This window comes from Gymnodraco acuticeps, unplaced genomic scaffold, assembly GCF_902827175.1.
Source record: "Gymnodraco acuticeps unplaced genomic scaffold, fGymAcu1.1, whole genome shotgun sequence".
Taxonomy (NCBI): Eukaryota; Metazoa; Chordata; class Actinopteri; order Perciformes; family Bathydraconidae; genus Gymnodraco; species Gymnodraco acuticeps.
Window position 1 is genome coordinate 291,252 of NW_022992054.1, and position 27,251 is coordinate 318,502.

Genomic DNA, 27,251 nt, shown 5'->3' on the forward strand with positions numbered 1-27,251 from the left:
CCTTTAAAATATGATCATAAAGACATTTAAAGATGTTAACATGAATCAATGTCCTATTTACATATAAAACAGAGAAAGAGAAAATGGCATTGTTCTCATATGTATTCACTTTCCTTTGAACTCTGGTTTGGATTCCTGAGATAAATGAGCTGTTAAGTGCTCTTTTATGTTAAAGAGCTAGTTGCTGTGTCTGTCTGCCGTCTGGTGCCAGCAGGTGGTCGACAGTGGGTCCATGGAGGAGGTCCAGGTGGTTGTGTGGGTAATATAACATCTTAGATCATGGGGACCATAAGTGTTGGGTTATTTTTTAGTTCAAAAAAGTTCTGCAAATGTTAAAAACGGTGGGTGTGGTAGAGCATCATAGTTTAACACAGAGAGCTACTCAGAGCCTCAAAAGGTGACACCATGCATGACGAGTCAGGATGAGAACAGGTTGGTTTGCCAGAGGAGTTCTCAGTGGAAACAGCTGCCTGCTGCTGTTCTTAGAATACACAGAAACACAAGATGTACAGACTTTAAAGCCATTCTCAAATCAATGTGCTTTAAAACCTCTTAAGCCCCACGGACCCGATCTCGGGTCCGAAAATGCTATATATGTAGCAACAGTGCTATATCTGAAGTGTCATTCATGAAACTATTAATATTCCATACCCATCTGACCGGAGGAAACTTGGCTAACTGACGATACGAAAAAAAAAATGTTTTTCGAAAAATAAGTCTCACAACAAGCCTCTAAATGAGCCCATGGCAAAAACGGGCAATTGCTATTTCTGCTCATAACTCACAAAAACGATCATTTATAATTCATACTTTCTGCACAAACAACACATTTTCTGAAAGCTGAGATTCCACAGATCCCATGGGTATACACCCCATCACTACAGGCACAATATTAACCGAGCTAGCAGCCAGAACATAGCAAGTAAACAATATCAGTTTTCAAATCCATGACAATAATTAGGTCTTACCTTGGCTGTTTTGTGATCAAAAGTTGTGTTCAAAGGAATAAAAACGCTGCTCAAGGTTAATCCAATGTCTCTTGTCACTTATGATTACTGATAATCAATCCTTTCATTCACGGCAGAAGAGTAGGTCCAACGATTAACAGTCCGTGGCTTCAGCTGCGCGAGATGCAGTTTACGCATAGCTCCCCCTCCGCAGGCGTAACGTATTTACGTATTTTGAAACTGCCACTCGATTCGATTGGCTCTAACGATTCAAAAAAGGTGTCAATCACCCAAATCGACCAATGGGTTCCAGAGATAGGATCTTGCGTAAGTATAAATATAGGCAGTATACGCACAGCCTCTTTTTACGCAGCATAGCATAGCATAGCATAGCATAGCATGTCCCGCAGCGACAGGAGAGCAGAGAACGGCAGATCGATCAGCGAAACAGCAGGATCTGTTTTCTTTGTCTTCATTGTAACAATGGCAGCCAGAAAGAAGACTTTTTTGTCCGTAGAGGAGGCATTGGACATCGTATTTCAGGACTCTCCGTCGGAAGATAGTGATCTCGTCACACATAAAGGGGACAGTGATGACTCTGATTATGAACCTCCGTCACCGGAAGGAGTATTCATCTGTTTTTATCTTTTTGTTATTTATTTGGTGTAAGAATGTATTCATCTATAGTAATTTCACACGCGTGACAATAACACGACGGCATCCATCTTGTGATATAATGTTCTTTCACACACTCAACAACAAACAAAGAAGATGGATGCCGTTTCTTGTTCTTGTTGTTGAAATAAACAAGACATATACATGTTGAATTTAACACGACATTTCATTTAGCTGACGCTTTTATCCAAAGCGACTTACAATTATTACTTATATTATATATATGTATATACACACATGCATACATAATATGTATATATACATATATAAATATATGACAGACGGAATATTATTAAATATTGAAAAGATTATATGTCTGTCTCACATAATTTACACGGTATACATTTTGAGTGATATAATGTTATTTCACACACTCAAAATTGATGTTCTGTTGTTGTTGTAGAGAAATTATTTCTGATTTGAGTTACATTTTTGAAAGTACAAGCCAGAGAATTAATCTATTTGTTTTTTCCACATTTGTTTTCACAGTGAGGAAGGCGATGAGGATATGGCTTCTGGATGCCCGAGTATTATGGGGAAGATGCCATCAAGGTCAGGAGGTACTGCAGGAGGCAGGCATGACAATCACTCACCTTTCGGCGAAATTTGCCGTTTTGAATCCAAAATAGGTCGTTTGTGTGATTCATGTAGATCTGCAATAAAAATATTGTTGGGGTATGGGGGGACCCGGAGTAATCTGCGGCCGTGAGCTGTTATGTGCAATTCATGACACGCATGGTGTTCTTTTTTTATATATTATAATGCAGCGCGAGCTGTGTGCTCGAGTCTTCCTGCCTGTCGGCTCTGCTGCTCCGCGATGATGGTCTAGCTTCAGCAGCCACATTACCTACGGGTGCGTTCGTTAATATTAACTGTGCGGTCCGGAGTCACTGTGGTACAGACTGGACCGCTGGTGAACTGCTGTTAGAACGGGCCGTTCAGGTGTTCAGCGCAGAGCTCCCTGTCGGAGCGCAGAGCGTGATGTGCACTGAAAAGTTTTTTCTGTCGCAATATTATCGTTGAGCTAGCTAGCTAGCATGCATTGTCACTATCTGCTAACGTTAGCTTTAGCCTTCGTTTTCTAATAGTTTTTTTTCATAGGCTATAAACGGAGGTGGTATAAGTATAGATCTTGTACTTGAGTAAAAGTAGAAGTACTCAGATCTTGTACTTGATTAAAAGCAGAAATACTCAGATCTTGTACTTGAGTAAAAGTAGAAGTACTCAGGTCTTGTACTTGAGTAAAAGTAGAAGTACCAGAGTGTAGGAATACTCAGTTAGTAAAAGTACTGCATTCAAAATGTTCCTCAAGTAAAAGTAGAAAAGTATTCTCATCAAAATATAGTGAAAGTAGCGACAGTAAAAGGAGTCGTTGTGCAGATTGGTCCATTTCAGAATAATATATATGATATGTTTTATAATGATTGATCATGAAAGTGTTCTCAAAGCTGGTAAAGGTGCAGCTAGTTTGAATGACTTTGTAGACTGCAGGGTAGCTTGTGGATTTACTCCAGGTGGAACTAAAGTCTGATTCAACACTTGATTAGATTTCACATCATTCATCCACATCTGTAAAGTAACTAAAGGTATTAATACATGTAGTGGAGTCAAAGTACACCATTTACAAGTATCTCAAAATTGTACCCAAGTATAGTACTTGAGTTTATGAATTTAGTTACTTAACACCAGATGCCATAAAGATAGAAAGACTAAGCCTTGCACAGAGGCATGACAATATATTTTCAAAATGCTCAACAGTGCTGCCAAAATTATAAACTGACTGCTACACAATTAAAATAAATGCTTTTATATATTTCTATTAGATGTGACTCTTTAGCGTTTCTGTTATTATTAACACTGCTGCTTTAGTTGTTTTGACTGCTAAAATCCTCTGTTATTCCTCATTTTAAAGCCGATATTCCGTGGGGTCGGGGGGCTCGGGTCCTTGTCACCTTTTCCATACCTGATGAGTTTGCATCCCTGATAATACTTATTAATATTATATTTTTGACTCATGGCTGAAGTTAAGTTTCTCCAGCTCTCCCCAGGTTGGCAAAAAAATGCATCTCAAAATGCATCAGATTGATACTTTAAAATATGGAATATTCTAAATGTTCTTCCGGGGTAGCATGCCCCCGGACCCCCAGGGATCACCAACTACATTTGTCCAAGGGCCAAAATGTATCCAATAGACACTATCGCGGGCCAGCGATTTTTATATAGTCCAGAATTTTGAAGTTGTAGACCGGGGGGGGGGGGGTATTGAGTGTTCTGTAATCAGTTACTAAATACTGAATACATGGCTCTGAAAGTAATCAGAATACAGTTACAGTTACGTGTCTTCAACGTTGGAATCGGGTCTACTTTAACATATTCAGATTTATTTTAGAATACTTTCTTTTTCCATAACAGATGGGTATGTTTTGGTGAACAGGAGACATGTATTTTACTGTTTTAATGGCTTATCAAGAACTCAAACACAACATCTTGGTGTCATTCTGGACAGCTCCCTCTCATCTGCACCACACATAAAAAACATCACCCGGACTGCATTCTTTGTACTGACTTAAAACCTTTCCTTAGAATATGTTATGAATTGTAAGGTGTCCTTGGGTGCTTTGAAAGGTGCCCCTAAATAGAATGAATTATCATTATTATTTATTATTATCTGAAACGATGTAATAACTTTTAAAACTGTTTCCAGTCACTTGACCCATGCATTCAGCAGCAGCAGGCCATTCACTTTGATTTTATCCCGTTATAAATGTCATCATTTCGACAATAAATAAATGCTACATAAACGTTATCTTCCACATTTTATCTAACCATCTCCGTTTCTAACTTTCAATATATTTTAAAAGAGATCTCTCTCTCATCTGCGTGCGGGGGCGGGGCCTCACAGACACGCTGCATCTCTCTCTCTCGCTCACAGACATGCTGCAGCGCTGTGCAGTGTGCACACAGTTCTGCCGGTAATGAATATTACATTTTATGAGGATATTTTTCCACCAATAATTCCAATAAGTATTCCAAAATGTATTCACTTCAGGTTTACGAAAGTAACTGTAATCAGATTACTCGTTTTTCAAATGTAACGCCAGCTGAATACAGTTAGCCTACTTGATTTTTGTATTCTGATTACGTAACGCCGTTACATGTATTCCGTTACAACCCAACCTTGCGTCTAGGCTACTGTCCCGCAGCTCCTGCCTCTCTGTTGGACTCTGTCGCAGCGGGGCTGCTGCTGTGGTGCGGAGCGCACAAACCAGACTCTTCACAACGAAGGATCACTTCTTCTTCAAGGCAGGGAAGGTTTTGCAGTACGCAGTCTACTGTCCCGCAGCTGCTGCCTCTCTGTTGGACTCCGGTACTGCACACAGTAACCACGCCGCAGTCACCCCTGTCGTGCGGGCCGGATGAGAATGTCTGGCGGGCCGGATGTGGCCCGCGGGCCGTCAGTTGGTGGTCACTGCCCTAGAGGGATAATATCCTTCTCACCTTTTTCACCCCTGACCCGTTTTCATGCCTGAGGAGGTGCTCTGATGCTGGCAACAGAAGGGTGAAGACACCTGTGTACTGCAGGAAGTGTCAGGTCCCTCTGTGCTTCACTACCAAAAAGAACTGTTACAGGGCATGGCATGACTTACTGGAGTAATACTGTAACATTCAGGGTTTGTATAAAGTTTTTTTTTTTACCCAAAAAATGCTTGTTGTATAGTGTGTTGCTAATTTTTTTAAATAAATCTGCTCCAGTTGGAGTCAAATGTTTCCTAAGTTTCCTAATTTCTATTGTGCAAGTAACATGCATCTCATGCAAAGAGGGAACTTCCCACACACTTCACCCACACACACACACCCACTTAATTATTAAAAAAAATTTACAATCATTTTTTATTTTTATGGAATGAATACCTATAGTGATGATTAAATGTTATACAATCATTTTTACAGTCTGGTACCTGAAAAAGGTTAAATGGCACTGATGGAACCAAATGTACCCAAATGTGCCCAAAGCTTAGTCCGCTTGGACTTATTTTTGCTAAATCTCTCTAAAAAGGTAAATTCTCACTTTTTTTGCCTCAATCTTGATACAGGGTACTTATTATATGTTATACTTTGGATTCCTAAAGCTTTTAGGCTACTAACCCATCATTCAAGGGTGGTTTTCACTATAAGTAATGGGTTTTAGACAAACATTTACACTTTTTGACTATGTTCCATCTGGATTTACTCTGAAACATCTTTATTGATTCTGACACTTCTACATCCAACTCACAGATGTGACCTTGCTTTGATAAAATAAATTATTCATATAACCCTTTTAGAAGTTACGTTATAGTCCTTTGTTTTGGGCATGTCATTTTCGGGCCTGAAACCTGAAAAACAGGCTTGGGGCTTAAGAGGTTAAGGGTCGAAAACGCTCCTTTGAGCTGAGGGGTCTGCAGGATTCAGCAAAGTACTCATACAGTAGGTACTCACTACTAGGTTCATCACTGCGAGGACCTTCTTTAACAAGTCCCTTGTATATGATGTCTTATTTTGCATACTGAGCTGCTCTGGCAACACATCAGCACCACATTTGAGAATGAATGCTGTAGTTTCAAAGTATCCTTCCTGTAGTAATTCTCCCCAGCTTGAACACTCTACATCTTTCAAACAAGGTGTATAGCATGCAGTTTGGATGCTACACTCTCATAAACTCCTATGCTTATGGAGTGATGTGTTGTCACTTTCAGATACATCTAAAAACAGAAAAATACATCTGTAACGTGTGGATTTGTCACTCTACAAAAAACTACATTCATGCCACTTTGTGCTCACTCCTCCTCTAATGCATTCACATGTTCAACCTTAGCCAGTAACACTGCCTTGCACATTCCTTTGTGAGATGTGTGTGTGTACATTGCTTTCATTTGGTGAGATATCTTTCCATCATGTTTGTCAGCTGTTGATACACCATAATGTTTTACTTTACGTCTTGTTTTTAGCAATGTACATCCAAATAGCTGGAATGTTCGAAAAAGGACCCCAAAGACGCAGAGGGGGATACATGCAGAAAGTAGGACAAGGTAAGAAGAAAATCCTGCTCCAGATGAGTGACATCATCCTACCCAGTGCTCACATCCAGACCAAACAGGGCTATGTGTCTGGTTTTCATTTACTTCTTTCTCCCTCCCGCTCACCCTCTCCTCTTCCCTCCTTCCTCTTTTTCTTTTTTCTCTTAAAGTGGGAGGAGGAAGAAAGAGGTGGAAGAACTCCAAAAGTTTGAACGTTTGTCCCTTCCCAGCCTTGATCTCAGCAGCACAGTTCCTCTGGTTTGCAGCCGGGAGAGTGTCTGTCTCTTTCTGTCTCTGACATTTCCTCCCTTCACTCAGGACCCTCTCTCTGCTCATCTCTTATCAGTGACCTTATCACAGCTTTGCTCAGCCTCCTTCCTCTGGGAGGTGCTGGAAAAGCCAGCAAAGGGAATTCTCCAGGAGGATAATGACCAAGAGTCCAGCTTGCAGTCATTTTATATAACTGACTTTCATTTGTCTTCAAAAAAAAATACAGTGGAGTACAGCTTCAGCTCAGGGTAAGTTTTAAATATGTGATTTGCGAGATCATTTCTCTTGCAGAACAAGGTTCCGGCTTTCCTTTTCAGAAATGCATGCTTGCTTTATTTCTGTAAGGATTGACCTTGTTTGCACTCTTTGTTGAATATAAATAGTTTATTGACCACAGCAAAGTTTCTAGTCATAACATGTAACTCATGGTTGGTGTCATGCACTGAACCTTTGGCTTATAGGTCATAAATATCAGACAGCGTGCGTTTAGCAGCATGTCTGAACCCTATACTTTAGTGGTGAGGGTGCTGCAAGGGCAAGAGGTGAGCCACAATTAGGGGGGAAGCGAGAGACCTCAGCAATGTGATGCGACGCATGTGAGTGCAGAGCGTGTGGAGTGTATACTCTTTTTCTCTTCAGAAATCTGTACATCTTTCTCTTCTTCTGAAGGTCTTGGGTTGAGGAAAGCCTAATCTACTAAAAAAAGTTTTTAAAAAGTAGTTTAAATCTTTAATGTGTTACATCTAAAGTCCTGACTGTGATCCCAGATCAGTTTTATGGGTGGTGGTGGCGAAGTCCATAGGGACTTGGCTTGGCAACTGGAAGGTCACCAGTTCAAGTCCCGGAAAGACCAAGTGCTACCGAGGTGTCCCTGAGCAAGGCACCGTTCCCTACACTGCTCCCCGGGCAGCCCACTGCTCCTAACACTAGGATGGGTCAAATGCAGAGAAACCGTTTTGTTACATGGTACCTGTACTGTGTAATGACAATAAGTTGAATCTTTCTATCTATCTATTTTAGAGATATGAGTAGTGTATGATGCGCTTTCTATTGTAGAATGCAGATGTGTGCTTGGAAGCATGGCGTAACGCAACAGACACCTGCCAAATAAGCTGTATTTTATGTGAAGAGACATTTCATTAATTATCTTTACATTTGAGCACTGTCTCATTATTGGTCCTTTCATTAAGTCTTATTAGGGAATGTTAGAGATGTCCACATCCACATGTGAGCTGTAAAGAGGAGCCGTTGGATTGTTACATGTTTCCACTGCAGCTATAGCCTAAAACCACACCCTCGCTGAAACCAGTGCAGCGGTGGAAAAGTGTGAAGAGACTGTTTTCCACAATATGGGCCAGAAGAACCATGAGGAATGTTTCTTCCATTGGACAGAATGGGTGGGGCGGGGTTGGTGGTGGGCTGCACTGTTAAACAAACCAGGTGGAGCCATCAATCTTCCCCTACAACACTGTGGGTTCACTGCATTGTGTGCATGTGGGATTTGACGCTTCCAGGTCACAGTATAATGAAATGACATTGGGATTAACTCTCATGAGCTCCCACCTTCACACAGTTTTGTGTTTGCATGTGGCCCGTTGCTGTGAGACAGAGAGGATCTTGGTAATGGTTCAAAATCCAAACTTGGAAACTTGTGTGCACTTCAGAAGTCGTTTGATTTGTTTGAAATATTTTCACATAATTTACTATCAGTGTTACGACAACGCGGCAGTTGGAAGCTAGTATCTGATATATTATTGGCAGAGCTGCACCGGGAGGATTCTTAAGAAGGATTTTTGGATATAAATCAGCATTAGTGTGTTTTATGACTACTGCACTCTCTTCAGCTCGTGTTTTTTCTCCAGAATGCAGGCAGATGTCTGGAAGGTTGGAACCTTTTTCAGAAAGGTCTTATCTCAGTGAATACTGCTTCAATGTTCTTTATTTAGCAAACAACCGCCTATAATTGCAAGAGATATACGGGATGAGTTACCATTCACACTGTGATGCATTTTGTCATTTTAGAGTGTTGATTGGTTAAGGTGATATGACCCAAGTTGGCTAACGTGTATTATAGGGAATAGGTTTTGGAAATGAGTTCAAGAACAGGACATGAAATCCTTGAGCTGGACCTGCAGGATTACAGTGTCTTGGCCCTGGGGCTAGAACACACATCTGCTAGGTGTCACACGGACTAATGCACTCCAGCTGTGTGGGACTGCCCACAGCGCCCCCCCCCCCTCTTTAACTTAGTCATTGATCCTCCTCTCATCTGTGCCACACATGTCACGTCACATCGGCAGTTGAAGCGTGGATTGGGTGTGCAGGCCCCCCCGGCCTATGGTTTGAGCCCCATGTGACTTACTTCAATGATTTCTCGACTTAACATTTGTTAAAGTTTGCAAAGAGATGTCATGCATAATAAAAACATGTATTTGGAATTGATTTATACATAATGGCCTATATAGCAGTTGTTGACATTATAATCGATATGTACAAGATTTCAGTCTGTAATAAAGTAGCTGCTGAAGTTGAGCCAATTAGACAGTATTACTGAGCAGAGCGCAATGTGTGATTTCACATTAGGCTTTTATGAAACAAATTCCAATTGCTTGATGTAAACTGTGCATTACAGTCATTTGCATGAGTAAGCTTGATTTGTAACATCATTCATAAATAATATCACAATAGAATCAGGCAGAATGTGTCAAGACATTCACTGCACGGTTTAGAAATCACACCATCTCCGGTGTCAGGACCAAGCAGACACAGGAGATGTTTAAAGAAACTGGATTTTTTTATTTACTCAAAACATTTAAAAAAACATTATAAACCAATACTTTTAATAACTAGACCAATAGAAGAGGTCAACAGAAAATAAATAAATGAACAAACTAACCTCCCATAATCATGCAAAAGGGGACATTTAAAGTGACTTAGCTAAACCTAATAGAAAACAAGGGGTAATTAGTATCAGAATACAAATAGACACTGACAAAACCCATTTTATATTTCTGCAAATGTGTACACCTGAATGCTACACGCTGGTCATTTAAGCCAATGGCAGCACCACATTGTGCACATGGACATGTTAGGTGACTGAGCCACGCCTCATTTCCTATCCGAGCAGGTCTGCTCGCTGTAACTGCTGAAACACACACATAATGACATGGTATCTGTCCTGGATGCTGATGGAATGTTGTGCTGTGAGCTAGTGTGAGTGTGTTTATGTATACGCATGTTTATGAGTGTGTGTGTGTGTGTGTGTGTGTGTGTGTGTGTTTGTGTGTACTGTATGTATGTGTGGTCTTTGCTATAAATGAGTGTGTGAGGTCCAGCTGCACACTGCTGTGCTCACGCAGAGTCTGTCTTGCAAACTGACAGCTGTAACTGTAAATAAAACCACTGAAGATGTTGTGTTATATGTATACAGAGTAATATGGTGTCCTTACTGTATAACATTCACTGCTCACTACTTAAACACATGTCACTTTGGGTGGTGAATGGATTACACAAAAATATTCAATGATGACTCAGCATAAAAAGGCACACATTTAGAAAAGACTAGTACAGTACTTGTTACTACTGTCAGTTTCATTCTTTTTAGGGCTGTCAGTCGATTACAATAGTTAATCGCGATTAATCGCAAATTAATCGCACATTTTTTACCTTAGAGGAATATTTTTCAAGTTTTTAATACTCTTATCAACATATTAGTGGACAAATATGCTTTATGCTAATGTTTATTATCATTTGAACAATGACAAATATTCTCATGAATATTAAACACAACAACCTCTGAACATTACAAATATTTGCCTCAATTCAACCTGGAACCTCTCTCATTCATTAATACAATACAAGTGTGTGTGTGTGTGTGTGTGTGTGTGTGTGTGTGTGTGTGTGTGTGTGTCGTTGGCGCTATGTGCAACTCAAGGCATATGCTCGAACGGGAGCTGCCTGGACGCTGCAATCATGTTGCGCACTATCCGTGCTGAGTGTGCTGACTTTTCGTACAATGTCCCACTGTCTGGCTTCCTGCATAAAGTCAAGTGCTCGGCGCAGTTGTGGCGAAATGTCGCTCCTCTATTTTCATTTAAACAGCTCCTTCTATCCATTAGCGCAGCTAGCTAGCACCAGATGCTAACAACAACAATGCATGTAAGGTCTCTCTCTCGCTCACTCGTGCCACACATACACACACCCTCCCGGTCTTCCCAATAGCCAGTCGGTGCCTGCCGGTGAGCGTGGAAGTGTGGTCTGCCACAAGCGGGCTGCAGGAGCGGGGCTGTCAGCATCAGCTTGTAGATGGTATTTTAAACTCGATGCTCTCTGAAACTACGGGGCGGCCGAGGAAAAAAAATACATATGCGTTAATCGCGTTAAAATAATTAGTGGCGTTAATTTTTTTTCGCGTTAACGTTAACTTGACAGCCCTAATTCTTTTACAAACAAAAACTTTACCTAATAATTTCAAAGATATGGATTCAAGTTTGGAAGGATGGCAGTTCGGATTCGGTGCATAACAACATACAAAGCCGGCTCCTACCCCCCAGCGAGGAAAGATAACCTCAGATTTCCTCTCATCTTGGAATGAGTGTTGTCCACATTTGGTGCACATTTTGGTAGCTTCCTCTTGGATGCTTGCTTACGGTCTGGCACCTGGTGACCATGTTTTTATAGAGGTTGTGGCCTAGAAACGTCTCTAACACAGCAACATTAGTAATCCAAGTACACACTTCTGGTGATTGAGAGGGATTGTTTTTGTATGAGTCTATCCATTTATTTGTTTGGATAATCTACCTCACTCTGCCTTTCAGATCAAATTACTTTAGTGTTTTTTTGTACAACGTGTGAGTTCGCTCACACATGTTGTTTATTAATAATGGAATAATGAACTATTTCCATTTACCGCTACATTATTCTTCTACTCCACTACATTTCAGCTGTGTATTTCGTACTATTTATTCTACTACATTTATTTGAATACTCACAGTTACTAGTTACTTTGTACACATAATAACACATATACTGTATGCTGATATGATATAATGCCATACTGTACTACTGACCTACACAGTATGTACATTATCTTAAACTACTACACTGAAAGGCTCTTACCAAAACAGAATGATATAATAACCATGATAATATAATACTGTGAAAAGACACTTTCAGCATAACGAGTATTTTCATTATTCATACCTGAAAAATACTTCAGTACTTTATATTATTCTGAAACGGGTCATTGTGTACTGTAGAATGAGTAGTTTAACTTTTTGTACTTTAGGTATATTTTGATGATATATTTTTTTTAACTTATACTGAAGAAGAATTTTAAAATCACGACGTTTGCTTAGTGGAATATTTTAAGACCATAGCATTTGTAAAATATCTGAGTACTTCTTCCAACACTGGTGAAGACGTCTGATAAATCACAAACAGCTGACACAGCTTACTAGCTGGTGAACATAGAAGAGCCTTTAGCAGCTAAAGAGACAGATGTTCAGGAGTTGGTGAAGATAAAAAAGGATGCCATACACATATGAAGGCTAATATTGCTGTTCGGTAACATTTTGCCATAAGAACTTTAAAGTCCCAAATGGTAATAAGTGATTGTGTCACCTATGTGTAAGTTCCATGCTGTCATTGTGTTAGCTGCTGGTATCAGAGAGAACAGGACTCCTCTGTGCTGCTGTATTTTCCTCTGGGGTGCTGAGGGGAAGCCTTGGTGTTGACACTCTGGCCAGGCCTGGCACTCTCTGCAGTGGCTTTTGAGTGACCTGAAATCACATGACCATGAGTGGAGAACACAAACATCTGCTGCAGTGTCCTAGAGAGCTTACATTTCCTTGAAATAAAGGAACTTTTGAAGGTCTTCTGTCTGGATAGTGACAGCAATGGGGGACTGAAGGGATATATCTGCAGCTTTTTTACACTTCAATATTCTCCAAGCACTTAACGTGTTTGTCTTATGTGGAATCCTCACAATCTTCTCAGGCTTTTAGAATGACCCTACCCATTTCCCTTTGGAAAAACATTTATATGTGATGCAAAACTCTGCAGTTTTCTACACATGTTTGAAGTACAGTAACTTCCCTCAGCGTTTTTCTGAATGGCCAACATTCCTAAAGCTGTTTGCAAAGTTGTATTTAGTCGGTGCTTTTGGATGAGACTGTCTATAAAGTAAGCATGCATGTTATTGTTTGGTTCCTCCCAGTTTGGAGTTGATTTGGCATCTTCAAAGTGCTGTGTGCATAAACAGCAGACGCAGCAAGTGTAAAGACAGCGACTCCAACAAACTCAACGTCTGCTTTGTTGCATTAAATATGACAGACATGTGTTTATAATTTATTACTGCTGTGGATTGCTTGGAATCAAGCCTAGCTGACCTAGGTTTTCTTATCCCCTTGAAAGGGTCTCTTTGACTCCACAGCAAAAAGTATTTTAATTTCAATTGGATTGAAGTGTGCATTTGGCACGATACATAATCCACAGGAGACAGGGACATTTTCACAACTGAGAGTTCATGATATTGGTATGCATTGTTGGCCCAGATAAAGAATCAGACACAAGGCAAAGTAAGAATGATCAGTTTAGCATGATTCCTCTCTCTTAGTTTATGTTTTAAATTGCTGCAGTGATTAGCCAAATGCGCAGTAGCTAACTGTGTGCCGGACTTCATTTTGTTGTGTTTATATTACTGGCAAAGTTTCTCCTGGTATTCTCTGGGGCAATGTTGGAGGAAACTTACAGTTTAGGAAAACAGTGTTCCAGATCCCTGGACCTGCAGGATACATCTGGGTGGGGGGGTACCCTTGAGCATTCTTGATCATGTGTGTGTTGTTTATACTCTAACAGCAACACAGAGTCTGCCTACAGCTTGTCATAAGAGGTTAAAACTCACCATAGACAGCATTTTTTTTTATTATTATTGCTGGGTTTCATCAGAGAAAGCACAAATTACAAGGGATATAATTGAAAAAAAAGAAATCATCCTACTTTCCTCTCCGAAGTTTTCTCTTCTCACAACATTGCTTTACTGTAGCTTTGTGGGTTAGTCATATTCCATGAAATAAGCTCATGATTCAAGATAGAAGAAAACATGTGTGTACCTGCAATTTCCACTGGAGGGCATTTCCCCCTGTGTTGTCACAGTTGAGCCGCCATGACACCATCTTCTTTCATTATACATACAGTTTTAATGCCAATAAAGTAGAGGTATAGTAAACTACCTAAATTCCCCTTTTTTTACTGTGCACTCATTAGTGCTGAGGCTACACTGTGTGACCTCCCGCAGGCACGCTACCTGTTAAAGCCTCGACACACCAAACTGACACCAACGAACACCAAAGAACACGTCCCCACGGAACGTCGCCTCACGTCTCTGCGTCTTGGCCATGTGTCGCACTGGAACACACCGCGAAGACTGCAGCCGACGGCCAAGTTGCACGTACGAACTGCGCATGTGTGAGTGGCAATAACTCTCCTTACCAGCAGGCGGCGGTAGTGTGTATTCGTCATTCAAAAGAGGCAACAACCGGAAGACAGACTGCGTTTGCCTTCTTAATAGTTTGTTTGGGTCCCTCACTTCCGTTTAGCTTCTCATGCACGCTAAGTATTCGCTAAGCTGAACAGCCAATCAGAGTGATTTCTTTGGCCGACGGCGGAAGGTGTCGGCACAACGGTACACATGATGCATGATGGTGCACGGCGGTGCAGTACACACCAATCTGAGTAGGGCGACACAACGCTTATCGTCGATGAGCGCCTTGTCGCCCTACTCAGAAGAAGCGAATCGGAAGTGAGGGACCCAAACAAACTATTAAGAAGGCAAATCTGAGATTTCATTTAACTCCAGCTCTCTACACAGGTTCGGGAAAGCCCCGTGAGCTTCTCGCTGTAGAGTGAAAATGGAACGCACACGCTATTTGTTGTTTGTTTATATCACGCAGTCTGTTCTTCTTCTCTGTCTTCCGGTTGTTGCCTCTTTTGAATGACGAATACACACTACTGCTGGTAAGGAGAGGTATTGTCACTCACACATGCGCAGTTGGTACGTGCTACTTGGCTGTCGGCTGAAGTCTTTGCGGTGTGTTCCAGTGCGACACATGGCCAAGAGGCAGAGACGCGAGGCGACGTTCCGTCGGGACGTGTTCTTTGGTGTTCTTTGGTGTCAGTTTGGTGTGTAGAGGCTTTAAGAGGCTGTAGAGAGGCTCCTCTGGGACGCTGAGGGCTGCTTACCTCCCTAACCCTAACCCCCCTCCCCCCTTTTATGTTATATATCATTCTTAACATGCTTGGGTGTAAATCTTTCCAAATGTCAGAGAGAAGGGGTGAGTCAACCACTCACTTTGTGTTTGGGTTCATTTAAGTGGCTTTTGGTATTCTGAGATCAGCGTTTTGCAGTTTCAAGTTTACTTCAGTGTAATTAAAATGTAATTTCTCTGGCTGCTCTTGGGGCCACGACACACATTATCACCTCAGGGTGGTGGGAAATGTAATAGGTGTGTATGTGTATCTGTGTCCTCTTGACTTTCTATCTTTGTGAGGACCAGCATGAGGTGTTGACCTAGTAATGGAGGAAGTATATCCTTACTTCTAAAATGGCTGTTTGTGGCAAGGGTATTGATTAGGGTTAGGGTTAGAGTGATCGTGTTAACTTGGGGAAAGTTCAGAAAGTCAGAGTCTTTAAGTACATAGTGTCAAAATGTGAATCACCATATCTATCAAGATCGGATTTTATAACTAGGAAATGATGAGTGAGTGTGTGTGTGTGTGTGTGTGTGTGTTTGTTTTTTAAAGCAGATGTCTGATGAGGTCTTTTTTGTTTGCAACTTGAAATGGAAGGTTACATAAAATGGAATCCTATTTGGGTAAGAAATAGATTAGATGTTTGAAATATTCATGGCTAAATAATTATGTACAAAAAACTGAAACATTTCTCTATCTCCTCTCAACGTCACACACATGCACAGGTATGCATACTTTCTCGGTAGCGATCCATTTGGGACCTTCCCTTCATTTCCTGTGACAATGCTTAACATCACAATGAGGGGAAATCTGAGTGAAAAGCAAACACACACCCCGGCTGTAAAACTGGACTTTCCAGACCAACACCCCTCTTAAAAACAGTTTACTTTGTGAGTTGGAAAATCAAGTCTTTTCCAAGCAAAGTTAATAACTAAAGCACATTGGCTGGTAGCTTTAACAGGTGTTTTGTTATCACCACAGCTTTCTGATAGGCCATCACATTCTTCAGCTCCCTCACTTACAAACCAAAACCAAAAAGCGCACTTTATACCATGTTTTCAAACGTTAGTAGAATGGACATGCTTGCTTGTTAAAGTGAAAAAAGCTTATCACAGTGTGACTCACTAAGGGCATGGTAACACTAGCTACAGTAAGATGAAGAGATCTCATAGTCTTGCAAATACCGACAGGAGATGTGTGGTGTGTCAAGATTAGATGTTGCACTCCAGGCCAAAAATTTTACTTAATGTTGTGTTTTTTTTTTTTCGAGAAGCAGTGTATCGAAAAGCACAACTGTTGTAGTAGCATATCCCTATCCCAAAGCCGTGACACCAAACCACTCCAGAAGTATGTGAAAGTATGAAAAAGGGAAGCTTAGTTTTTATGACGGATTTGTTTGAAACAAACCTATGGATATATGCGTTGTAATATGCTTACAGCCCTGTACAGTTATAGTTATAAGCACTAATTAATACCGATATTGCTATATAAAAAAAATCAACACATCATAAAGCATTTGAAAAAAAAAGGTCGGATATCCTAATGCTTCATAATTACTTGTCACTCACTGAGGATCAAAGTGTACTATCATTCCCATAGTTGTAACTCAATATACAATTTCACAACGCCACAAAACACTTTATAATCATTTAAGATATGCAGCATACTATTACAAAGTATTATAAGTAGTCTTTTCTCATAATGTGCTTGCAACGAAAATGTCGGTTAGCCAGAAATAATTATGAGACCATAACACAATTTAAAAAAGTAATCTTTTGTTTTAAAGCATTCTGAATAAGTATGATTGCTTCTAACTAATCATACGGTGCTAAAAGCAGTTTAAGTTCATAATGCTTAATAAACGTGGGATGAAAAAAATCAGTGAAAATAATATTATAATAATAATTTACAAAAGCAGACTAATTTAAAGTGGGAAGTTTTTGTGGCTATTGTTTAAGATTAATATCATGTTTGCTTCTGATTTCCCAGGCGTCCCCTTTGCTGTTTAGGTGCTAGAAGATGAGGGGGCATCAGGTGGTCCCGCTCTGTGTCCTCCTGGGCGTCCTGTTTGCAGGACTCCTCCCCAACCTTGAGGCTCAGGAAGGTAAGTCCATGTAAATCATCTCAGCCGCAGTCAGATCATCTGTCTGCTTGGTCATTGTCATGTTTGCTCATCTAAAATTAAATGATCTGCACCAGTTCATATATTCCGAAATGAATTGCTTCAGAAAAACCCATGAATGTTGTTAACAACACTTTTTTAATGAGCGTTGTTTTCTAAATATTGATCATTGTGAGAATTAAATACATTTGAATTCAAAATGTGTTTCCCAATATTGTACAACATTTAGAGGCCTCATGGGTGTTAGAATTCCAGTCAGATGTCCTTGATAAACAAAGCAGAATGATGCTGTCAGGCCCGGACCGGCTTCGGCCTGGATTATCTGATCCGCACACAGTTCACCAGCGCTTCTGGCAGCCGCGCAGCCGATGGTGCGGCCCAGGTGGTGGTGGTGTTGACAGACGGCCTGTCCCAGGATTACGTAGTGGAGCCGGCCCAGGTGCTGCGGCTGGCTGGCGTGGAGGTGTTGGCGGTTGGAGTTCAGGATGCGGTTGACTCAGGGATATGGGGAGCCAGCCCCACAACACTCATGTATTCAGTGTAGACACTTTTATGACTTTACGAAATATAATTCAAGATTTAGTAGTAGGGCTTTGCGACGCAGTGACACGCTCGGGGGGGGGGGGGGGGGGGGGGGGGGGGGTCCTGTGGCAAACGAGGGCCCCCTTGGCTGGAGGAGGGACAGGTAATGAAATGGGACCAGTGTCACTACCATTACTAATATGTCTACATGTGCAGGACGAAGCTGCTGCATATGTGGCCGTGACTGGATTTGATTATTAACACAATCAATATGTTTAACCACAATAACCTTTCACCATCCGACTGCGGAATTAACAACACTTGTTTTGTCTTATCACACTTAATATGTCCCTAATGCTTTAAGAATCACAATAAGAACCGCATGTGATTGATATTCCTACAGCATCTTCAATTGGAGTGTAAACTGATACATATGCCTGTGCAAAGACATAATGAGCATGGCTTGAGAAAAACATATATAAGCAAAGGGAAACATCTTTCCAGGTGCTTTAAAACCTGGTATATATTTATGTTATATGTTATGTGTTGGCATCAAACACCTTTTTTAAGATAAAGCCTTTTTTGTATTCAACACAGTTTTGGGTTAAGGGACACAATACAGAGAGTAGGAAATACAATTGTTAAATTTAAATACTGACACCTCGGACTTTTTGCTGCCCAGAAAAACCATTGAAGAAAATTGACTCCAGGATGACATCACATCTCAAAATCAACCAATGAGCTTTTAACAATAGCTAACCATGCACTACTGCTTATGTGTCCTGCCTTATGTTTGTTTTTATCAGTCACAATGACTATCTGTGTAACATATGTTCATGTTGTGTATTTTAAACAGAGATGAACCTGCTCGGACTCATCCTTGACCTACAGAAGTACTTTGAGAATATGTGTTAGGTAGAAATGATACGTAACAATAAATAACCATACTGACAATCATACATGATTCCTAATAAAATCAATTGAAAACATCTCTTATATACAAATGTATACTAATTTACATTAAATCATGTACAATATTCTCAAGTACTGTAAACTTGTAGGCACCAAGGATATGCCACAGGGTCATGACTGGTCACTTTATCTGAGGTCCATAACAAGAGTCTGCATGGGATGGCTGAACACAATGGAGATAATAGAAGGGACACATCACACAGAATATCCTCCTCCTTTAGACATGAGGTTGTAATACTACCCTTCGATTCTTAATTTATTTTGTTCTGACTTCCAAAAAATGTCTGACCATTTATAGATGTTTTGGTTCTTGTCCTTTTGCAATTTTTTATAATCAAAAATGATCATAAAAGTTACATTTAATCAGTAATTTAACAATCCTACATATTTTTTTATTTCTCAATCTAGATTATTTTGTAGTTGCCCGGTGTTGGAGTTATCAGCCATATTAAATACTATTCTCTAAAATAATTGAACTAGATGGCATTTGGCCGTTGCTCAAAGTGCCAATAAAAGACTGACCAGCAAGGCTTCTTTTCCATAAGTCAGGAATCATGACCTGGGTACAGAATAAAACCACCAGAACTTTAAAATTAAAATCTACCAACCTAAAACTGCTTACAACAAGTTCTGGGGATTACATTGAGTAACGGTCAAACGATATTGGTGATGAGTTTATCATGTGTTTTTGGACAATTTGAGCTTCATCAGCAACGGACCATTTAGTTGTACTTTATTGAAGGAAATCAGATGTCTCTTAAACTGTAATTGCTGCTGATTTTCTATAAAAAATAAGTTTTTAGCCACATACAGAATGTGAAGAATTAAATAAATTCATCATATACCACTGGTTTGATAATGACAAAGTAACGGGGGGGGGGGGGGGTCTCCTTGGTTCAGCCTACATGCAGTATGATGTTTTTGCAATGTTTGATTGATTTGTTCACTCTAAATGTTACTTGACAAATGCTAGCAACACTTCTTTGTTGGATTCTTTGTCCCTGTCTCACCATGTTAACACCTTCACAAGTTCCATTTTGTTTTGTGTTCTCTCTCTCTCCTTAAAGCACAAGATTCAGCTGACCTAATACTCTTAATTGATGGATCAGAGAACGTTGGAGCGGCAAACTTCCCCTATGTGCGTGATTTGGCTTTGAGAATCATTGAGCGCCTTGATGTGGGCAGGGACACTATTCGGGTTGCTTTGGTCCTGTACAGCGTCGACCCAGATATAAGTTCTATCTAAATAGTTTATGACAGCAAGTATCAGTCGTGGAAGCGGTTGAAGGGCCTTGCCTACTCAGGGGGGGTGATGAGTCTAACTTGGGGGCCGCCCTGGAGGAAGTGGCCGGAGAGCCTTTTGAAGCCAATCAGCTGGGGGCAGGGCAGACGAGAGTGTTGCCCCAGATGTTGATAGTTATCAGTGCTGGGCCATCCACAGATGATATGGTGCCGGGGACCGGGCCCTTAAGAGGGCCGGTGTATCACATTCGGCGCTTCGGTTGGGGACACGCTTCTGCTGATCTGGAAACAGTTGGCTACAGATAAGATTTTGTCCTGTCAGCCCCTGATTTCAGAGCAGTGGCCAGCATGGGTGACCAGCTGCTCCCGTACGTTAACGGGGTGGTCCAGCGCACCATTATAGTTCAGAATTGAGTTCACAGAAGGTATGTAACTTCTCTGTAAATGTTGGCGAGGCATTGGGGTTTTGGAAGGGTACAAAATACAAAAAACCGTGTCGAGTTCACAATAAATGTAATACAAAGTGCAAGGTAAGATATACATAGATGGTAAAACACATTCAAAGTAATACATTGAAGCTTATCTAAATGTTCTGTCTTCAAAATGTCACTAAGCCTACAGCAAATGTCTAGATCCACCAAAGTTAATTTAACCAATTGCTAAAGACAACCAAGACAATGTTTAAAAAATAAAACTGGATGGACTTTAAGAATAGGTTTTGACATTACACTAGCCACTAAAATATATTATTCGATAGAGCTATAACAGTTTGAAGTTATACGTTTCTGCAATAAAAAGGGATTCATTAAGTAAATAATGATGTGTGCAAAATGCTTCCTGCTTAATACCGTTTTTGTTGATTTACAATAACAAAGAGACATTTTCCAGCAATATGACAATGGTGAGAAAAAACACGTTCAAGTAAATCTCCCATGTATATTAGGCTTTGTAAAATTGTGTGGACAGTCTAAACGACAAAGACATCAAAATCGGCTATCACCAATTATATATGTATGTTTTAATTTAATTTAATTAATTAATCCATAATAAGACTTAAAACCACCTTTTGTATTCTAAGCTTGATTTATGCTTTCCTATAAACACATCTTGTCCATCGGCATTGGTCAAAACATCAAATAAAAAAACGCTCTTGTTTGATTTTGATTTCAAATCTTAATTCATATTTATGAAAATACACAGCTTTTTTTCTTCTTCTCAATGTTAGTTAACAGACTATACTTGTTAGGCTTTTATTATAAAATATGTATTATTTATAACGTGTTGGGAATGCACCAGTATTCTCTTATTAATGTATTTTCTTTTCTTTTCAGTTTTGGCAGTTGGAAAAAGAGACATCATTTTCCTAATCGATAGTACAATGGGTGCAACGATCATCAATTCTGTGCGTGAATTCATCAAGCGGTTTGTGGAAATCATGCCGATTGGCCAAGACCAAGTTCAAGTGGGTGTGGCCCAGTTCGGTAATGCCCCTCGAACTTGAGATAGATCTCAACTCCTATGGATCCAGGGAGGAATTAACTGCGGCTTTGAGCTCTATCAAACCAAGACCTGGACAGACCGTTAACATTGGAGCAGCCTTGGACTTTGTGCGGACAAATATGCTGCGGCCTGAGAAGGGCAGTCGTATGAACCAGGGGATACCCCAGGTTTTATGCTGATGACCAGTAAAAAGTCCAGTGACAGTGTGGAAAGCACCAGCTTTAGCCCTGCAGAGACTGGGCGTGTTGACTCTAGCTGCAGGCTCCAAAACGGCAGAGGTGCCGGAGCTTGCAGCAGATAGCCTTTTGCTGACAGCGTTGCATTCTATATGAGGGACTTCCGGCAATTGATTCGCAACCCAAAGGCCATAGTTGATGCGCTCTCCACTCTAGCTGGGTGGTGGTGACTGAACAACCCACAGAGCCAGGTACGTTTTTAATATAATATAATGAACAAAATAAGTACATTTGAAATATAACAATTGACATATTAAAGTATAACCTTGAATAGATAGGGACACAATGAATGCAGATGCTTTGAACGTTAAAAGTGTGCGGCATGATAAAGTAGTTCCATTTAAATCTACTTGCCTTTGGTTGTGTGACATTTTAGAATGTTATGTTCGACAACAATTCAGCCGCGATCAGAAAACCTAAAAAAGTAAAACAATTGTTCCATGAAACATGAGAATTAATTAAATGTAAGCAATTTTAAGGCCATATTTTGAAGAGAACAAGGAGGAAATGTTGGCTTCAGATGTAAGGAAGCTTAAAATCCTTCCATGAGTGTACCACTTTGATGGGCATATTCATAAAGAATGGATTCTGACCATTAATAGCTCTGAGAATTGTGCAAAATGTGTTGAAAGTTGAAATGCCGAACACAATTTGAGTAAATAATGTTAATGTAACTAAGTGATGACTTGCACCATGTTTTACATGATCAAAACAAGTTAATACTTACACATAAATCAACTTCAGCAGAGAATCAACTTTATTACATAAAGAAATAAGTAGTGTTTTAAAAAAAAAAGATAACTGTACCTGTAAGCAATACGGATGACATAGTTTGATACCTTTTTTTAGTACTTCATTTGATACTGATCTTGTTATGGAAGCATTCAGTTGCCTAAAATGCCACCATCACTCCTCCCCTTTCAAATGATTTTAAAGCAAATGCGTTTTGAAAATATAAAAATTGTTAAAATAGTTGTTGACCTTGTACACGATTGATTGAGATACTGAATATAAATCACAAGTGACCGCATACTGTGTGTGAGCAGAATATTGGTTGGGCGAAAGAGAGAGGAGTGGATGGGCGAGAGCAAACACCTTTTGGTAAAACATAGTTTAGGGGAAAAACGTATGGTCTGTGGAGTACGGCTAGCCTTGTGTACGCAAACAATAAGCAGAATGAAAATATAAAGGTGTTACGGATTGCTTGTAATCTACATTTGAGTACTGGTCTTAATTATTAGTGCTTCACTAATTGTTTTACATCTTCAAAAGCCCTGAAAGTATGTAAGTGGGTATCACAAAGAGGATAATTTGTTTTGTTTTTGTGCTTTTCTTAGTGGTGGAGATAACAACAGTGCACACTCAAATAGCTGGTCAGAGACCATTGTCTTCCTTGTGGATGGTCTCAACCTACATTGGCAGCAGTAACTTTCCTTTCATGAGAGACTTCATTATCAACGTGGTCAACCAGCTGGAGTAGGTCATGAAAGAGGTCCAGATTGGTCCTCCTGCAGTTTGCTGACCATCCAAAAATTGAATTTTTACTCTGAACAGTCACAGCAACAGGCAAGATGTTGCTGGATAAAATCTCTCAACTCAGTCTCTCCGGAGGCTCAGTTCTGAATACAGGAGCTGCTATGGAATTATGCCCTTGACAACATGTTCAGGGTATCAACTGGCTTCACGCAGGAGGCAGGGAGTCCAGCAGGTGTTGGTTCTGATCACCGGTGGGTCCAGCCCAGGATCAGGTCAAATCTGTAGCCGATAAATTGGCTTTGGCTGGTGTTTTGACCTTCACAGTCAGCTCTGGGCAAGCAGATGAAGCGCTAATGAGGAATGTTGCCTTTGTTCCAGATTTGGCTTACCATGAAACAGCTTCTCTAGTTTACCAGCTCTAGCTGAATCATCATGTCAAAGTTGATAACAGTGGTTGGCGATACAGATACAGTGACATCCGTATTCCCTGATGAACCTGGTGAGTTTTTAATCTTTCTGTTGATATTAATGATTAAATGTGACATACATAAAGAGTTGATTGATTTTTTTCTTCCCTCAGTCTGCTGGAGGGGAAAGGGATGTTGCCTTTCTCATTGATGGCACAGAAAGTGGTTCGTGGAGATTTTGAATACATCAGGGATTTTATCATTAAAGTCATTGAACCACTTGACATTGGGATTGACAAAGTGCGAGTGTCAGTGGTTTCAACACAGTGAGAGGCCAACACCAACGTTATACCTTAACACAGTATCAAACCAAAGATGAGGGTAATAAAAGCTGTCAATGGAATGACTCTGACTGGTGGGACGAACCTTTAAAACACAGGAACTGCTTTAGATTCATGAAAGATACCATCTTGTCTGAAAGGCATGGTAGCCGTTCCTTACAAAATGTCCCACAGTTTCTCATCGTTTTGACTGGAGGCAGATCTAGGGACAATGTGAAGGATCCTGCAGGAGCGCTGAAAACAGACGGGGTCGTACCATTTGGTGTTGGTGTCAGAGATGCAGACCCGAGGCAGATTGCGGCCATTTCGCACAACCCTTCCTTTGCCTTCAATTTGAGGGAATTCAGTGAGCTTAGCACTGTACCACAAAAGCTCAACAACTACGTGAGCCTTCCAAGGGAAGAGCTGACCCTGGTTCTACAGCAAGGTAAGCTAAATGTTTTTCTGAGTTATTCTGTATGCAACATCTTCTGTATGAAAAATGTATCTTCCACTGATGTTTTATCAGGATAACTAAATATTATTTGTTGTGTCTTAGTACAAAGCAATGCTGCAAAAAGAGATATTGTGTTCCTACTGGATGGCTCTGATAACACAAGAAATGGATTCCCAGAGATAAAGCTCTTTGTTAAGAGCATAGTGGAGAGCCTCTCTGTCAGTGAGAGCCATGACAGAGTGTCTGTGGTTCAGTTCGCTGCTAACCCTGATGTCAACTTTTATCTGAATTCTCACAAGACAAAGAATGACATGCTAAATGCTATAGATAAGTTAAGACACAAGGGTGGGAGACGCCTGAATATAGGGGGAGCTCTCCAGTTTGTGAGGCACAGTGTCTTCACTTCTTCCACGGGAAGTAGAAGACTAGAAGGAGTGCCCCAGATTTTGATTGTTCTAATTGCAAAACCATCCAGTGATAATGTGAGAAGCTCAGCATATGCCCTTAAAGAGCATGACATTGTGTCAGTGGGGGTTGGAGTGGGAGATGCAAATCTTTCTGAGTTGGAAATGATTGCCTACAAACCTGGTTTCATATACAAAGTCACGGATTTCTCTGAGTTGCCCTCAGCACAATCACAACTTGCTGCTATACTGAACATAACCAAAGAGACTGGGGAAACCATGACTGGAATCTCTGATTTATTAGGTAAGAATTCCATGTTTAATTACATGCCTACATTTGGAGTACGATATAATGTTCTTTGTCTTCAGAATAACATGATGTACTCTCTCTAATACTCCTTAATATCTATCATTAATATTTAAATTAAATTGTTAGTCAAATTACTCATTTAAAGATGATGAACGACTACAAATGTTTTGGCACATTTCTGACAAGTTTCTGACATTTTATGAAAAAGCAAATTTCTCAGGCTTTTCTAGAATGTGAAACTCTTTCAAATGTCTTTCCTTCTGGGCTCAGTTTATTCCTCTGAGCTTCTTTCTTGCTGATGAATCTACTTGAGGCTAAGAAAATCTTGATCGTCAATCGATGAATCCTTTTTCTTTCTATCCATGTATCACCTTGTTGACACAGGCAGCAATAAGAGGGACTTAGTGTTTCTCCTTGATGGGTCAGATGAGTCCAGAAATGGCCTACCAGCTATTCGTGAGTTCATCAGAAGAATGATGGAAGACCTGGATATTGCTGAAGATAAGATTCGGGTGTCGGTCGTACAGTATAGTAATGACAACACAGTTTACTTCAACCTTAAAACTCACAGATCAAAAAAAGCAATAATCCACGCTGTCAGAAGTCTCCGGCATAAAGGAGGAAGACCTCGGAACACTGGAAATGCTCTACAGTTTGTGCGAGACCATGTATTTACACCTTCATCTGGGAGCAGACGCCTGGAGGGAGTCCCTCAGATTCTATTTTTACTGACCGGTGGCAAGTCCAATGACGATGTCTCACAAGCGGCATTAGACCTAAAACAAATCGGTGTTCTGTCTTTCGCCATTGGAATGAAAAACACTAAGCTGGAGGAGCTTCAAAGAATTGCCTTCTCCTCCAGATTTCTTTTCAACCTTCCTGTCTTTGGCGAACTTTTGTCTATTCAGCCGGAGATTTCTGCATTTGTCAAGGCTGAAATACAAATTGAGCACCCCACTGTTATAGGTAAGACGTGTCCCATATTTGCATTTGAGAGTTGTAGCGACCTTCCCCTGGTTTAGTGCACTTTATTTTCCATAGTTTGAATTGCAATGAAACTGCATCACCTTCTGAAGAATGTCAGCTGATCAGTTTCATGTTTCTCAAACATTTTTCACTGGATTTCACTGGCGAGTCAACTTCCTTGAAGTACTGTTTCTTGATTGGCTCTCGTCATTTTTCCCTTCAAGTCTTTTCTTGACAGCCAATCAGAACATCTCCCTTCTTTCTATTCTTAAGCTCTACCTTGAGCCAATGATATCACATCATTGACCAACTAATTTAGAGCTAGAGAATATTTAAATCTTTCTTTTAAACTTTTACTTCTTTCATTTCTGAAAGAGGAATATGATTCTTCTTATCTTGTAGTTAGTTTCAAATATCTGAATACATTCTTCATCTACCATTTGTATACATTTTTATTAGATCTAACACCTTGCTTATCATAGTAAATACCAGCTGTTATGACCTCTCAAACTATCTAATGTGTAATTATTGCACCATAATATACTGTAGCTTGTGCAGTACATGTTTAATTGTTAAACAAGGTTTTCCAATTTTTTTCTAGTTGAATTAGAGTCCCCTCAAAGAGACATAGTGTTTCTAATTGATGGGTCGGATGACACAAGGAATGGCTTCCCAGCTATGAAAAGCTTTGTCCAACAAGTGGTAGAAACACTCAGTGTTGGTGAGAACAAAGACCGTGTGTCTGTGGTCCAGTATAGCAGGGATCCACAGACACATTTCAGTTTGAACACCTACAATGAAAAACAAAATGTCCTTGCTGCAGTCCAGCAGTTGAACCACAAAGGAGGCAGACCCCTTAACACTGGGGCGGCTCTCGACTACGTGAGGAAAAATGCTTTTGCTGATTCTTCTGGAAGTCGGCATCAGGACGGTGTCCCTCAAATATTGATTTTGTTGAGTGGGGGAAGATCTCAAGATGATGTTGCAATTGCTGCTGTGGCTCTAAAACAGGACAAAGTTGTTGCATTCTGTGTAGGAACAAGAACTTCAGACATAATCGAGCTCCAAATGATTGCACATAACCCTTCCTATGCCTTCTCTGTGCTCGGGTTTGATGA

At 40.4% G+C, this 27,251-nt stretch overlaps 1 protein-coding gene and 1 long non-coding RNA gene across 2 annotated transcripts in view; both read left to right on the forward strand.

Annotated features, from left to right (window-relative positions):
* The first annotated feature begins 6,913 nt into the window (after positions 1 to 6,913).
* Positions 6,914 to 23,765, forward strand: LOC117536997. The gene is made up of 5 exons (XR_004567653.1): positions 6,914 to 7,197; positions 17,189 to 17,303; positions 19,883 to 20,482; positions 21,389 to 21,984; positions 23,131 to 23,765. It is a non-coding gene; the product is annotated as an uncharacterized LOC117536997 (long non-coding RNA).
* A 91-nt stretch (positions 23,766 to 23,856) lies between these two features.
* The window catches only part of col6a3 (collagen, type VI, alpha 3), a 51,995-nt gene continuing 48,600 nt past the window's right edge, over positions 23,857 to 27,251 (forward strand). The window contains 1 exon segment of the mRNA XM_034202146.1: positions 23,857 to 24,444. Coding sequence (XP_034058037.1) covers positions 24,132 to 24,444 — 313 coding nt within the window. The 5' untranslated portion in view covers positions 23,857 to 24,131.